We start from the raw sequence: 13,640 nt of genomic DNA, 5'->3' as shown, positions 1-13,640 counted from the left end.
GTTTAAAGCAGGACGTGCAGGGAGGTCAGACTGTGTTGCTCCCTCACGGGTGGATGCCTCAGTGGGTCACCTAGTTGAGCCACCAGGAAGGACTGAGCGAGGCCACTTGCCACGCCCAGGAGGTCCTGGCGGGAGTGCTGGAGCTACACTGAGCCCTCCCGCGCCCTGCTTCTGCCCCCCTGCCCGCTGTGGTGGGCTTGCGGGGACCAGGGCCAGACAGGAAGCGCTGCGGCCGGAGACTGAGGCCTGGCTTCTAGAAGCAGCCTGTTTGGCTTCTGGAGCCTCCACACTCCGGCTGAGGATCCTCTTAGAACCCTGGAGGTCAGTGGTCAGCAGTGCCATCCCCGGGGCCCTGGCTCCTTCCCTTGCCAAGCTCCCACACCCCACACGCTGCACGCAGCAGCATCTCCCCTGACCAGACCTGCCTCCAAAGCCTGCGGGGCCCCATCTTAACCTGGGCCAGAGGGCTGCCCGGCAGGGGCTCCCGCCCAGGCCCATGGCCTCCGTGATGGCCAGCCCTCAGGACCCCTGCCCCCGCTGCGTTCTCTTCCCTCAGCACGTGGCCTCGGTCGTGTGAGAGGTCAGAAGGCAGGTCAGGGTTCGCCCACCATCCCCGCGGATGCCCTCAGGACTCTTGAACGCAGTGGTCCAGCTGCACGCGTGGCCCCTACCTGCTGCCCCGACCTCAAGTGGGTGCTGCCAGGTGGGTGGACGCCCCTGAGGCTGGCCCAGCACCTGCGGTGGGGCCCTCTGTGAAGCAGCCACACTGCCATCCAGGTGCAGGGACCCTGGCCGCTCTGCCCTCCCATGAGGGCTGGGCTGCTCCTCCTGCCCAAGCCCGTGGGCGGGCAGCCTCGTCTGTGCAGCTGGGCTGGGGGGCGCCCTTGCTGTGCAGGAGCAGGGCCTGGGCACCTCTGCCATGCAGGGGGCACGGGGGCCTTCCCCCAGCTCCAGACCCTGGACCTGGCACCTGGTCTCGCTCTGCTTGGGACCCAGCCTCCGGCCCACACCCTCGAAGCACTGAGCCCCGGGGCGCCCTGTAGACAGGGACCCTGCCCGCCTCCCACCGCAGGGCTCGTCCTGGAGTAACTGCGGGACAGGATGCAGAGTTATACAGCTGCGTCTTCCATCTCAACAGAATGACCAACATGTATCAGACGCATTCAGATGAGACAGATGCTGCCCTGACAAGGCTGGGCTGGGCCCTGCAGGCCAGGTCGTGAGGCTGGCACTCAGCCCAGGCACGGCCAGGCCAGCTGACAGCACAGGGGCCCCAGGCAAGGATGCTGCACCGCACTGGGCCCCCAGCCGCCACTGCTGTCTCCAATTGTCTTTATTGATGGCACCTGAGGACACGCTGAGGGTTTCAGCGACCCCGATGGGACTGCTGAGTGCAGCTGTGAGACCTCCGTGAGGAAAGCATAGTGATTTACGAGTGTCTCTGGAGCACAGGGGGCCGGCCTCCTACGCCCACAGCTGCCCCAGGGGCCTGTGTGCGGCGGCTCGGATGGCGTCCTCAGACAGCGCGCGGATCTCCCGATGGACCTCCTCGATGCTTCTGGAGGCGTTGACTGTCTGTGCGAGGTGGGGGACACAAGGCGTTAACGTTCTCAGTGGGCGGGCTAGGCCAGAGGGCACAGCTTTGGCTCCTCACCCCCAGCCTTGCCGGGGGCCCAAGCTGCCCCGCGGCACCCTGGTGCCAGCAGCAGACGTGCTAAGGGCAGCCACCCCCTCCACGCTGCGCCTGGATCACCCGGAGCCCCAGGCAGGCCCGCACCCGCTCCTCCCCACCTGCATCCCCGCTGCTGAGACCCCGCCGCCCAGTGAACAGCACGGGACCCTTGGTCACCAGGGAGCCAGCCCACAAGGAACCGCTCTCTGCCTGAGAGGGCCATGCACTGGGCACAGCCTCTCGGCAGCCGCAGGGCAGCAAGCTCTGGAAGAGCCCCAGGAACAGAGGCCCTCAGCTACCGCAACCCCCAGCGCGGGCCTCAGAGGTGGTGGCTCCCATGTGAGCTTGTGTGTGGTGCCCCACAGCCCCGCCACAGGGCGGAGCCAGGGTCACTGCAGACGCTGGGCCGGGGAGGCCCAGGATGAGCCCTGAGACCGTAACGCGTGGGACTGGAAAGGGCCCCGAGGTGAAGTGGCCTCCTGGAGGCCAGACCTTGGCAATGTGGGCCTCGGACAGCGAGGAAGGCAGGTTGCTGGTGAGTGAGCCCTGCACACCAGTCTGTGGGCGCTGTGGTTTCATGTAGACTCAAAGCCCCTCCTCAGAGGGACGCAGCGGGACGTCACCGTGAACCACCTGACTGAGGTGGAGGGGAGCACGGCTGGAACGGAGGTGCTGAAGGCGCGCGCCCCATGAACTGGCAGCGACCACCCAGCAGAGGCAACAACCTGACCCCAACCACGAGGCAAGCGGAGGCTCCGCGACGAGGAGCCCGTGGGCTTCAGAAACACCGAGCTGAGACGCTCAGAGGCAGGAGGCCAGCGACAAGCGGGCACCATGTCCGTGGTCACAAACGTCAGTCCGGGTCCCGCATCCGGGCCACAGGAGAGGCCCCGTGTGAACGGCCCAGGCCCACATGGGACGGCGGCAGGCACTGACACGTATCGTCAAACAGTCCCCAGAAGAGTCTTCTCTAAGTCTGTTACTGCTTTAAAGATGTGAAAAATGCTAAAGTAAGCTTCAGATCAACGGAAGCCAAGACTCTGCGAGGGGACCTGCCCTCCGAGGACCATCAGCGAAGCTCCTAGAGCTCTGGGAACCCAGCTGAGAGGACAGCTTGGCAGAAAGGCAGCCGCGGCCCGCTCCCCCCCACTCCCCCCCACTCCCGAAGCTGTGGGTTCCTGTCTTGTTCCCAGGAGGTGCCGAAGCACAGCGTGAGCCACGGATCATCTACACCACGTACAATAGAAAGAAAGCCAGAGGGGGAGTTCCCGGGCGGTCCAGGGGTTATGGCCCTGCAACCTCCACTGTAAGGGGCTGAGTGCCGCCCCTCATCGGGGAACTGAGACCCCACGCGCCGCAGGGCAAGGCGAAAAATAGAAAACTGGTGAGAACAAATTAAGGAAAAAAACGAAAGTGAAGAAAACCAAAAAAATAGAGAACTCTGGCATTCGGTAGCTGATAGAACCGTCCAGCAGAGGGCAGGGCAGCTGAGGCCCCACACTGCAGCCTCCGCCTGGGTAAAACCACGCCCTTCCCCCAGCCCTGAGCACCCCGAGACACAGCAAGGTCAGGGGGTGCTTTAAACCTGCACGGGGAGCCCTGGCCACACCGCTCAGCAGGGCAGTTGGGAGGCACGGACACAGGGCAGGGAGACGCGTGAGCCCAGCTGGCAGGTGTGTGGCCCGTTGCAGCCATGGACACTGGCTTCAGGGAGGCTGGAGATGGGCCGGAGACCACAGCAGAGGTGGTGGCCAGGGCGACGGGGGAGGCCCCTGGCCTGCACGGCCCAGCGCTGGAACCACGCTGAGAGCCTGGGAGGTCCCGTGTTGGACCCAAGCATGCATGAGCTGCTGCACCGCAGCCCCAACGCCCCTGCCCTGGCCTGGCGGCGGCCCCTCCTGCACCAGCTCCAGGGCCCGGGCGGCACTCACCTTCCAGGGCAGACTCGGGTCTGCCAGGAGCTGCTGGAAGCGCTGCAGGGCACGCTGCTGGAAAGGGCCACTCTCATAGCGCTCGCGGCCAAACTCGCCCCGCGCCGCTGCCTCCGCAAGCTGCAGCTGCAAGAAGACGACCAGGTCGGGCTTGGGGAGGCCCACGTCCGGCTGCTTGCACCAGTCCAGAGAGAAGTTCTGGGGACAGAGAGCCGCCCTGAGAGGGAGCCAGCGTAACGCGGTCTCCGGTTCCAGACTCCCCAAGATGGGGGAGAGGGAGCTGGGGTGTGGGGGGAGAACTCTCACTCGACAGCGGGTGTCCTTTAGGCTGTGTGTGGTTTCTCTTGAAACAGTGCTCTGTCCATGGGCTCCCGGGGCCCAGGACCCCATACCCTCCAGCCACGCAGCAGCCCAGGCCAGGGCGGCCCCCTGTCCTGAGGAGAGGGGGAGACCCTCGCCAGTACCCCACGTGCCCTCTGCGGCACATCCACTCTCCTTCACCCTTGCAATTCTAGGAGCAGTGTTTCCATTCTGGAGGAAAACCCAGGATGCATGTGACCTGGGGCCACAGCGAAGCCTGAGGGTTAGAAGCCAGCTGTGGGCTCAGAGCCCCGAGCACAGGACGAGGGCCCCTGTCCACCCTTCCCGAGCCCGTGTGACGTTCACAGACGGAGCCGAGGGGCCAGACCCTCGGGAGGACTCTCCTAAAGGGGGACCCAGCTGCTTGTGCCAGGAAGACAGGCAGAATGAAATCGTCAGCATTCTGCAACCTTTTGTGAATTAACCACGATCAAAGACTGTTACAAGACTATCGGGCAGAGTGTGCCTCTTGGCAGGAGCCTTGCGAACATCAACAAACATTTAAACAGAAGGAAAGGGAGGCAGAAACCTACACATTAAGAGTGTCAAGGGACATCTGAAGAATGGAACTTAATTAGCCAAACTCTGGTTCAACCTAACTGTAAAAACCTAAGGTGAACAAACAGTATCTGGGCACCGGGACCCCTGAGCATGGACTGAAGGACTTTGGGGGATGGCTGCCCACTCGCCGGGGTTGGGACGAGGGTCTGGAAAGCGCTCCTGGGGACGTGCACCGAGACGCTCACAGGGGCTGACACCGTATCTGGCGGGTCACAGAGACGAGCGCGCTGAGGCAGGAGCTGGTGCTGGAGGTGCCCTTTCTCTGCTGGGGTCCGTCTGAACACCCTCAATAAAAGGCAGGACAAAGGGCCGTGCGGTCACACGGGCCATTGTACCTGTGAAACAGCAGCTCCCTGGAACGGGGGTTCAGAACAGCACCCTAGATACTCTCACCGTCTCTCCTGAAAACAAGGCGCTGGATGAAACCGGTCTGCCCACCGACCCCTGCGTGACTGATGTGAAATGTGTTGGCCGTGTCTGCGGGGACAACCCGCACCTACAGAGGCTGCTCGTCCTGTCCACGTGGCCGGGAGAAGAGGGGATCACAGGGCCCTGGGGGCTGACGCGGGGCCTCCGCTCTGATGGCTCTGCACCCACGGGGACCGCTGAGCCCACATGGGGCACAGACTATGTGCCAGGCCGAGTGGCACTCACCTCCTTGGCACTGGTGAAGGCCACCCCGGAGAAGGCGTATCTGTCCACGACCAGGGTGATGCCCTGGCTCAACTTCTCCTTCATTAATGGCCTACAAGAGAGGGGATGCCTGTGAGCCCTGGTCCCAGCTTCTCAGCTCCCGAGTCTCAGACTCAGAGAGCCCTGCAGACACATTGCAGCTCAGGAAGCAACGTGGACAGGCTGCACCCAGGCAGTGTGTGGCCGGGCTTTCACTCCCCGAAGCTCTGATCCTCCCCCTAGGATGCCACGTGGACAGCCCAGCAACAGCAGGCGCAGAAAGGCAAGTCCACCAGGGCTGTGAACACAGCTGGAACTGGCAGAGACCCAGGGGCAACTCGGCCGTTGGGCACAGGGGGCCAGGCCCTGCCAGGAAGGGAGAAGCCGGAACAAGGGGAGAGAAGGGTGGGCGCGGCCTGGAGGGGACGACAGATGCCTGCCTCTCCTTCTGGGAGGGGGCTGAGGACGCCCTCCACAGGGGGCCCGGGGTCTCAGGAAGACGGGTACTCAGTGGGCTCACATGGGGACTTCCTGCCCTCGAGAGGACCCACGTCACTTCTGTGGTACCGCGCCAAAAATGTAAACCCAAATCCACTTGGGAGGAAACATAAACCCAGCATCTCGCTAACACCCTGCGATCTTTACAAAGAGAGGAAGAGGTAAAACAAACGTGATAGCACGTTGTTGCAGGTGAGGCTTGGGAGGCGCTGCTGAACTGCGCGGAAAGCGAGAGAGAGCTTACTCCTCAGGATAAATCCTTGGACGGCCCTGGAGGACCAGCAGGTTCTGACAGGCGGGGAGGAGGTGGAGGCAGCGCCGCAACACAGCACCGCGGGCCAGGGCACTCTGCCCACGCACTGCCCAGGAAGCTCCGGCTGAGACGCCGAGCAAGACCAACGCCACGCAGCTGGCGGACGATGGCGCCAGACAGCGGCCCAGAATCCAACCTGTCAGCCAAGGACTTCCGCGGGTCAGAAAACTGCTCTGATGGGAGTGGCTGGGGCGACCTGAAGGGGACTTGTGGCAGACAAATGGGCCGGGGCGCACAGGCGGCACAGCTGGGCAAGGCTGGGGCTGAGGCGGCAGGCGGTCCTGTTTCTCATTCCGAACTGGTCTGCCGTTGTTTTCTACTAACCCACAAAAAGCAAAAATCAAAATACCCAGGTCAAGAAAGCCCAGGTGTGCTGAAGGTTATAAATACGACCTCACTGGGACTTCCCTGGTGATCCCAATGAAGCGAGATGGTTAAGACTCTGTGCTTCCACCTAGAGGGCACAGGTTCAATCCCTGGTTGGGGAACTACGATCCCACAAGTCTGAGTGCAACCAAAAAGAAAATTAGAAACAAATAAACCTGTCCTCCTTTTCATCTGACACGTGGAAGGGGTAGGCCTTTCCAGACAAGACCCTGGCTCAACCCAGGCCAGAGGGAGCGGTGCCAGCCTGCTCGTGGGAGGGCGCCAGGCACAGCCCCTCGCGCGCCCACCCGCAGGAACTGCTCCATCCACAGCGGAGCAGCCTTTCGGGACAGCAGGCCGCAGGAGCTGAGAGAGTGGAACGCAGATCGCAAGGCAGTTAGGAAGCACGCCGTGAGGTGATCTGTCCCCAAGGGCCCCGTTTATTCGTTAGAACACCTCCTGTGACATACGTATTGCTGACACACACGTGTGCAGATGGGAACAAAAGCACCCAGGAGTGCGCCCCACAGGCTGTCAACAGCCATGCTGGGTACAGAGGGATGCCACCAAGGTGATGTAAAGAACAGAGGGGGCGGGAGAGGGCAAACCCCAACATCAACTGTCAGCCTCAGTGACGTGTTACACCGCTTCATCCAAGGCATGAATAAGAGAGACTCCGGGAGGGGGAGGACGAGCTAGGGACGCTCTGTTCGTCTCCATCAGCTTTTCTGTGCACCTGAAACGACCTAACATCACAAAAGGAGTGGGGTGGGGGGTATTAACTAGAGCTTTGGGGATGTGTGAATAAAGGATGTGTAAAGGGACAGCCTCCAGCCTGACACAGCCACTCAGAAACAAGAGCCCAGAGTCGCGGGGGGAAGCACAGAGCAGGAAGGGTGGCAGGGCCAAGGTGTTTACACGTGCTCCCAGCGATTCGCAGAGAAGAGAAGGTGCACCGAGTGATCCTCCACCTCGCTCTTCTTCTCCAGGTATGAGCTGAGCAGCTTGCCAATTTCAGTTGATCTTTCTAAAACGAGAGAACAAACACAGAAAATGAGATCAGGCTCGCCATGGACATCAGGAACAGTCTGTGCGGAACTTCTGGCCCTGACCCGTCCAACTCTGAAGTTTATTTCACTGCAGCTTTGGACAGGCTTACACCTTTACCCGAGGAAGGGCAGCAGCGAGCAGCCACTGGGATGAACAAAGCTTGAGGAGGAAGGAGCTCAGGTAGGAAGCAGCAACCAGAGGCAGAGCCAGCCAACGGGGACTGCTTCCAGGACCTGCCTTGACACCAAAAGGATTTTTAAGTGCTGCAGCTGGCTCTTAGTATCCGAGGTCCTCCGTCCCTGCAGTCCACCAACCCAGGACTGCAGAGTACTGTTTATTGAAAAAAGGTGTCTGTGTGGACCCAAGCGGCTCATACCTATGTCATTCAAAGGCTCAACTGTATAACATTTGCAGACTGTCTTGCTTAAAAATTAAAACGATAAATATTCAAGGAAGCATTTTCCCTCTACCGCTGCCACCTCTGGTTTGTAAACCTTGAACTTCTCTTGAATACCTAAGCATTGATGATATTCTTACAAGCGTTTTCAAGACCAATGTGTTACGTTAAAAACTATGACACAAAACCAGTCAGAAGGTAAACACTCAAGGGCGGCCGGGCGGGCGGAGGAACCCCAAAACAAAACGGAGACTTGGGTTACAAAGCAGCGCCAGGAAACTTAGGGGTTGACGGTCATTACTCTGGCTGTGAAGACGCCTTCTGGGCTGTACACGTGTTGAGACTCACTAAACAGAGGACTGACTGACTGCAGGTCGGCCGCGCGTTGATGACCACAGACGCGCCGGCTGAGGCTCAGGAGCCATCACACGGGCCCGGCCCCTGCGCCCCGACCCGCGGATCTACGAGGGCGGGCCCGGCCCGCGAGGCCTTCGCTTCCCACCCTCAGGGCCCGGAGAGGCCCCGGGTCACGTCCCCATCCCCGGTCCCCCGGAACCCCCGCTCGCCCGGCCCGCCGCGCCCACCAGGGAAGCGCAGCAGCTCGGCGCGGTGGCCTTCGGCGCACAGCGCGTCCACCAGCTTGCGGCTCTGGGTGCTCTTTCCAGCGCGGTCCACGCCCTCCAGCACGATGAGCGCGCCGCGGCGGCCCGCCATCGCCGCGCCTTCCCGCCACCACTGCCCCGGACCATCCGGACCGCCCATTGGCTGCGGTCGTCCGCGGCGCGCACGGGGATTGGCTCACGCGGGCCGGCGTCCGCGGCGCGCACGGGGATTGGCTCACGCGGGCCGGCGTCCGCGGCGCGCACGGGGACTGGTTCACACGGGCCGGCGTCTGCGGCGCGCAACGGGATTGGCTCACTTGGGCCGGCGTGGCCGGATTGGCTGGGACTAGTACAGCGGAAGCGGGGCGACTGGTCGGGAGTGCCTCTGTGGCACCGCCTCTTCCGGGTCAGAATGTCGGCGCGCAGTGTTCCGCGCGGGCCGCCGTTTCTGGCGCGGGCGTCCGCTCTTCCAGCGAAAGCACGGGGCTGCAGCCTTGGGGCCTGCCTGTTGCCCACTCGTCGACGGCGGGAGTCTTGAGGGCCAGCGGCTCGGCCCCCGGAAGCGCTCCGTCAGGGTGGCGGCTGTCGTCTTATGGGCGCGAACACTGCCTTCCCGTCTAGGGGTCCTGCCTTCAGGGTTTCGTGGCCTCCGACGGCTCGTCCCCAGGCACACTCGTGGGGTTCCGACCTCACCCTAGGAGTTTGGTGCGGATAGCAGCGTCAGGCCCGTTACGTGCTGGGAGCCGCGTTTCCCAGAACGCTCGAGTTGGCCGCGGAGGACCTCGGAGACGGCCGGAAATGTGGCCGTGGACTTGAGGGCTGCTCTCCGGGGAGTCCTCGAGAAGCGCCGGCTTCCCGGACGAGAGGCGGCCGAGGGTGCTGGGGGCAGCCGCGGACCCCCGCGAGCTGCAGACTGTCTACTTCAGTGCTGAGGCCGAGGTCCTGGCAACCCCCACCTCACTTGTGCAAGCCCTTGATTTCGCTGTGACCCAAGACCCCTGTGGTAGCCTTCCGTTTTCCTGATGGGCCCTTGCTTGATTGGGTTGTGGATCCTGGAGGGGTGGTAGATTCCGTTATTCCCAATTGGCTTTCGTCCTTCATGTTGAGCTTGTAAAGTAACCGGAGCCGACTTCCAGGAAGAAAGCTGTTGTGCAGGTCATCACCCTCGTCTTCCAGTCCCCAGTCTGAGAACTGCACTTGCGCAATTACGGCTGCTTTTTCACGCTGGGTTCTGGGCTTCCCTTGTAGCCCAGTTGGTAAGGAATTTGCCTGCAGTGCAGGAGACCTGGGTTCGATTCCTGGGTTGGGAAGATCCCCTGGAGAAGGAAGTGGCAACCCACTCCAGTATCCTTGCCTGGAAAATCTCATGGACAGAGGGCTGCAGTCCATGGGGTCGCAAAGAGTCGGGTACGACTGAGCGACTAACGCTAACTTCTGGAATGAACACAGCCAAGCTACACCAGTGCCGCTGATAGGGAGCACCAGCTGGAAATAAACAATTTTGAGCCGAGTCCACCGCGACTTTGGGGCCTTTTGTTACTGCGGTACAATCTACAAAAGGTCGCTGATACGCTAACAGCACAATATTGCCTTAGATTAACTTTTTCTGAAACTTAACATCTTGCCTTCAAAAGGGTGATGGGCTTACAGTAGAGACCCTCCTGAGGTGGGACAGCCTTATACCACATCAGCAGGATGAGTTCACCAGGCCGACAGGCAGGGACACAGGCAGTACCTCAGCTTGTGAGAGCTCAGCCTTCCTGGTCGCCCATGGAAATGGGGGCAGCCTGGCTGGTCTGCCCCTGCATGCTGGGGAGCCGTGGATGCCCTTTTAACAGCAGGAAATACTAGCAAACGTACAGTGAAATTTCTTACTTGGCTAAAAGAAGCAGCACTCAGCGGCTAAACGCCACCAACAGCCGGAATGCCAGCTTCAGGGGCTTAAGCCATCAGGAAATCTAGTTATTTCGCATAACAGAGTCCAGAGTTAGGCCAAGAACTGTCTCTGCTGCTAGTCATCTCGGACGCTGGGTCAGCCACTCACCTGTTCTGTTAGCTTGTCCCTCAGCCCCAGGGCGGCTGCAGCACCTCCACGCATCCGGTCCTGACCTCACACCCCTGACACAGGAGTAGGAGAGCCTAGGCATCTGTGTGTCCAGTTCCTCTGTGCCCTGCTGCGCTGACAGTTAAGTCTCGTGGCAGGTTTTTAGCCCAGTCTGCCCTGAACAGTGCGAGTCCACCAGGGAGGCCTGACAGGTGGGCAAAGCGCATTGCTTTGTGCAGGAGATCCTGGCTAGGGTGCTGGGCCTGCCTGTGCATGGAGGCAGGTGAAGGGAGGTTGGTAATTGTTGAAACTGGCCCATGGGCACATGGAGTCCGTTCGGTTCTCTCTGCTTTTGTGGGTTTGAGACTTTCCATTAAGTAGAGGCCCTATAGCCCTGACTGTACCTGTTGCTTGGTGCACCTTCCATCCCAGGGATCGGTCAGTCTTCACTGCTATCCACCAAAACCTCTCCCTGTTTTAGCTGCGTTGCAAGAACAAAATGCCACAAACTGGGTAGCTTAAACAGCACATTTTCCTCACAGTTCTGGAGGTCCAAGTTCAAGGTGCCAGGAGGGCTGATGTCTCCCTCTGGGTTGCATGCAGATGACCACTTTTTCACTGGGTCCACACACAGCCTTCCCGCTGCACAAATGTGGAGAGGTCTGGTTTCTCTTCCTCACATCTCTCAAACACAGTCGCACTGCGGGTTCAGGGATTCAGCCTGTGAATTCTGAGGGGGGATATTCAGTCTGCAGCACTCGTGTACTTGCAGAAGAACGAGATGCGCTGGGCACACCACTGCCCTGTGGGACGCCGCCTCCCAGCCGTGCCTGTGAGTAGACATGGCCCTCTGGCTATCCTGCCCCGGAGCCGCGAGCAGCTGTGGTGTGTCTCCTTCATATAGCAGACTGCGCCTCTGCCTCTGCCCCCAGACCTGTCTTCGCGTTTCCAGGGTTGACTGCAGAGACAATGGCAAGGCCCTTTGGGGGCAGATGCCACACTGGGAGGAGTCCAGGTCCCTGAGTGACCCCATGGAACATGGCTGCCCGCCTCCTGGACTGTTCCAGAAGAAGTAGAGCTCCACCTTTTCTGCGTGACTGAGCTTGGGTGGGTTTCTCTGTTAGAGTAGCTTAGCCTTACCCTCAAGCACCGGCTCTCAGCTGGGGGACATTCTGAACATCACGACTTGGGGTGCAGGTCTGGCAGCATCGAGTGTGAGAGGCCCGGCATGCTGCTAGCCCCCGACAAGCACGGGAGAGTGCCTCCCCCGCCCCAGCACAGGCCTGCGGGGCTGAATGTCAGTAGTCCTAGGGATGAAATCTGTCATCAGAGATTTATCCAGAGCACACAGAAATAGAAAGCAGGGATGAAAAATGCTGCCTGCTGTATCAGTCAACAAAGGATGTGGCAACCGTCAAGCCAGCAGCAGCTGCAGCTGCCCCTAAGAAGCAGGATCCTGGCCCCAGAGAATTAAGGCGCACACCAGAGGAGTGAGTCCAAGGAGCCCACGCTTGCATCTTACCATACACAGAAAAGCGTTAAATCGACTCACTTGAGATGTCTGGTTAATCAATAGTACTCTCTTGATGTTTTGACTATGTGGTTTTTGCTCAAAAACTCTCATGTATCCTGGTTCCTTCCTTACCTCCTCAAAGCAGTCTCTCAGTCCTCCAGATGAAACTTGATCCTTAATGTTTAGGTTGTGCAGTTTTTTCCTTCAGTCGACAACAGTGAGGGAGTCACCGCTCATCTGCAGTTTCTAAAGCGGCCTTTGGGCTTCCCTGGTGGCTCGCTGGTAGAGTCTGCCTACCAGTGCAGAAGATGTGGGTTTAGATTCCTGGGTCGGGAGGATCCCCTGGAGAACGAAATGGTGGGCCCACTCCAATATCCTTGCCTGAGAAATCTCATGGGCAGAGGAGCCTGGCGGGCTACAGTCCGTGGGATCGCAAAGGAGTCGGACCTGACTTAGCAACTAAACAGCAAAGTGGTCTTTGTAGCAGAATGCATCAAGTCTTCTTATGTGAATGAAAGAAGACAGATTGTTTGTGTCTTTGATATGTGAAGGCCACTACCCTATGTTTCTCCACAGATGGTGGGGAAGAACATACCGTGATGGAATAACTACAGCCAACAAATTGTGAAAATCTGCTTAGCCACACTTAGAATCAGAGAGACACAGACACTGAGGTTCTTTTTTTTTTCCCCATATCATGTTAAGCAAAGATAATAAAGCCTGATGAAATCTAGGGTTCACTGTAGTAGAAACATACTCAGTTGAGTGTCAGTTTAACTGTCCCCTCGGCCAGTGCATTTAGAAATACCAGCACTTACAACATGCCCTCTGAGCCAGCAATACAATTTCTGAGCTTAATCTTAAAGAACTAATAAGACGATGTGCTGATTAATATGGCCACAACAGTGCTACTCCTCCCATTGAGAAGTATGGGTCTACCTTCCCCTCCCCTGGAGTGTGGGTTGGCCCCAGGGACTCACCTGACCAACAGAATGTGGTGAGGTGTCATCTTGGGATGACCCAGGTGAGGTCACAGAGTCTGGCAGCTTCCACTGGGGCCTCTCAGAACTCTAGAAGCTCTGGGCTGGAGAGGCTGCACTCTAGGTGCTCTGGTGCAGGTACCAGTTGAATGCCACCTTCTAGCTGCTCTGGAGATCTTTACCGTATTGCACAGAACAAAACAATAACCCAACTGAGCCTTGCTGGGATGCCTGACTCATATAAGTTGTGAGCTTCAGTAAACTGTTTCTTCTAGACGACTAAGTTCACAGGTCTCCCATGTAGCAGTAGATAACTAAACAAACACAAGCAGCTGTCTGAGCAAATGTTCACCAGAACGTTCATGGAGGTGAGAAGCTGGAGACCATCCGAAAAGTGCTCTTCTATAAGGGGCCTGTTAGAGTATGGCACAGTGACCCAGTGAGACGCATCCAGTAACCAGGATGACATGAAGCTGGGTGAAACATGAGATGGCTGGCTGGCATCGCCAGCTCAATGGACATGAGTTTGGGTGAACTCCGGGAGTTGGTAACGGACAGGGAGGCCTGGCGTGCTGCAGTTCACGAGGTTGCAAAGAGTCAGACATGACTGAGTGAACTGAACTGAACTGGCCAGAATTTGGGAAGAATATTAAGTTAAAAATGTAAATGGTAGAAGAGTGG

At 59.2% G+C, this 13,640-nt stretch overlaps 1 protein-coding gene across 4 annotated transcripts; it reads right to left on the bottom strand.

Moving 5' to 3' along the window:
* Nucleotides 1,103-8,583, bottom strand: DTYMK (deoxythymidylate kinase). Of its 4 annotated transcripts, none has more exons than XM_018039762.1 (5): nt 8,405-8,583; nt 7,345-7,400; nt 5,179-5,269; nt 3,604-3,801; nt 1,103-1,575 (listed from the first exon to the last, which is right to left on the bottom strand). In XM_018039762.1, exons 1-5 carry the CDS (start codon nt 8,567-8,569, stop codon nt 1,465-1,467), a joined length of 621 nt encoding a protein of 206 aa, XP_017895251.1. In that variant the 5' UTR covers nt 8,570-8,583; the 3' UTR covers nt 1,103-1,464. The 4 variants fall into 4 exon arrangements, with proteins under 4 accessions (XP_017895251.1, XP_017895265.1, XP_017895244.1 ...); XM_018039776.1 differs by having other exon boundaries at nt 3,604-3,729; XM_018039755.1 differs by having other exon boundaries at nt 7,292-7,400; nt 8,405-8,558.

Source organism: Capra hircus, chromosome 3 (assembly GCF_001704415.2).
Source record: "Capra hircus breed San Clemente chromosome 3, ASM170441v1, whole genome shotgun sequence".
Classification (NCBI taxonomy): Eukaryota; Metazoa; Chordata; class Mammalia; order Artiodactyla; family Bovidae; genus Capra; species Capra hircus.
This window is presented reverse-complemented; position numbering and strand designations above follow the sequence as displayed.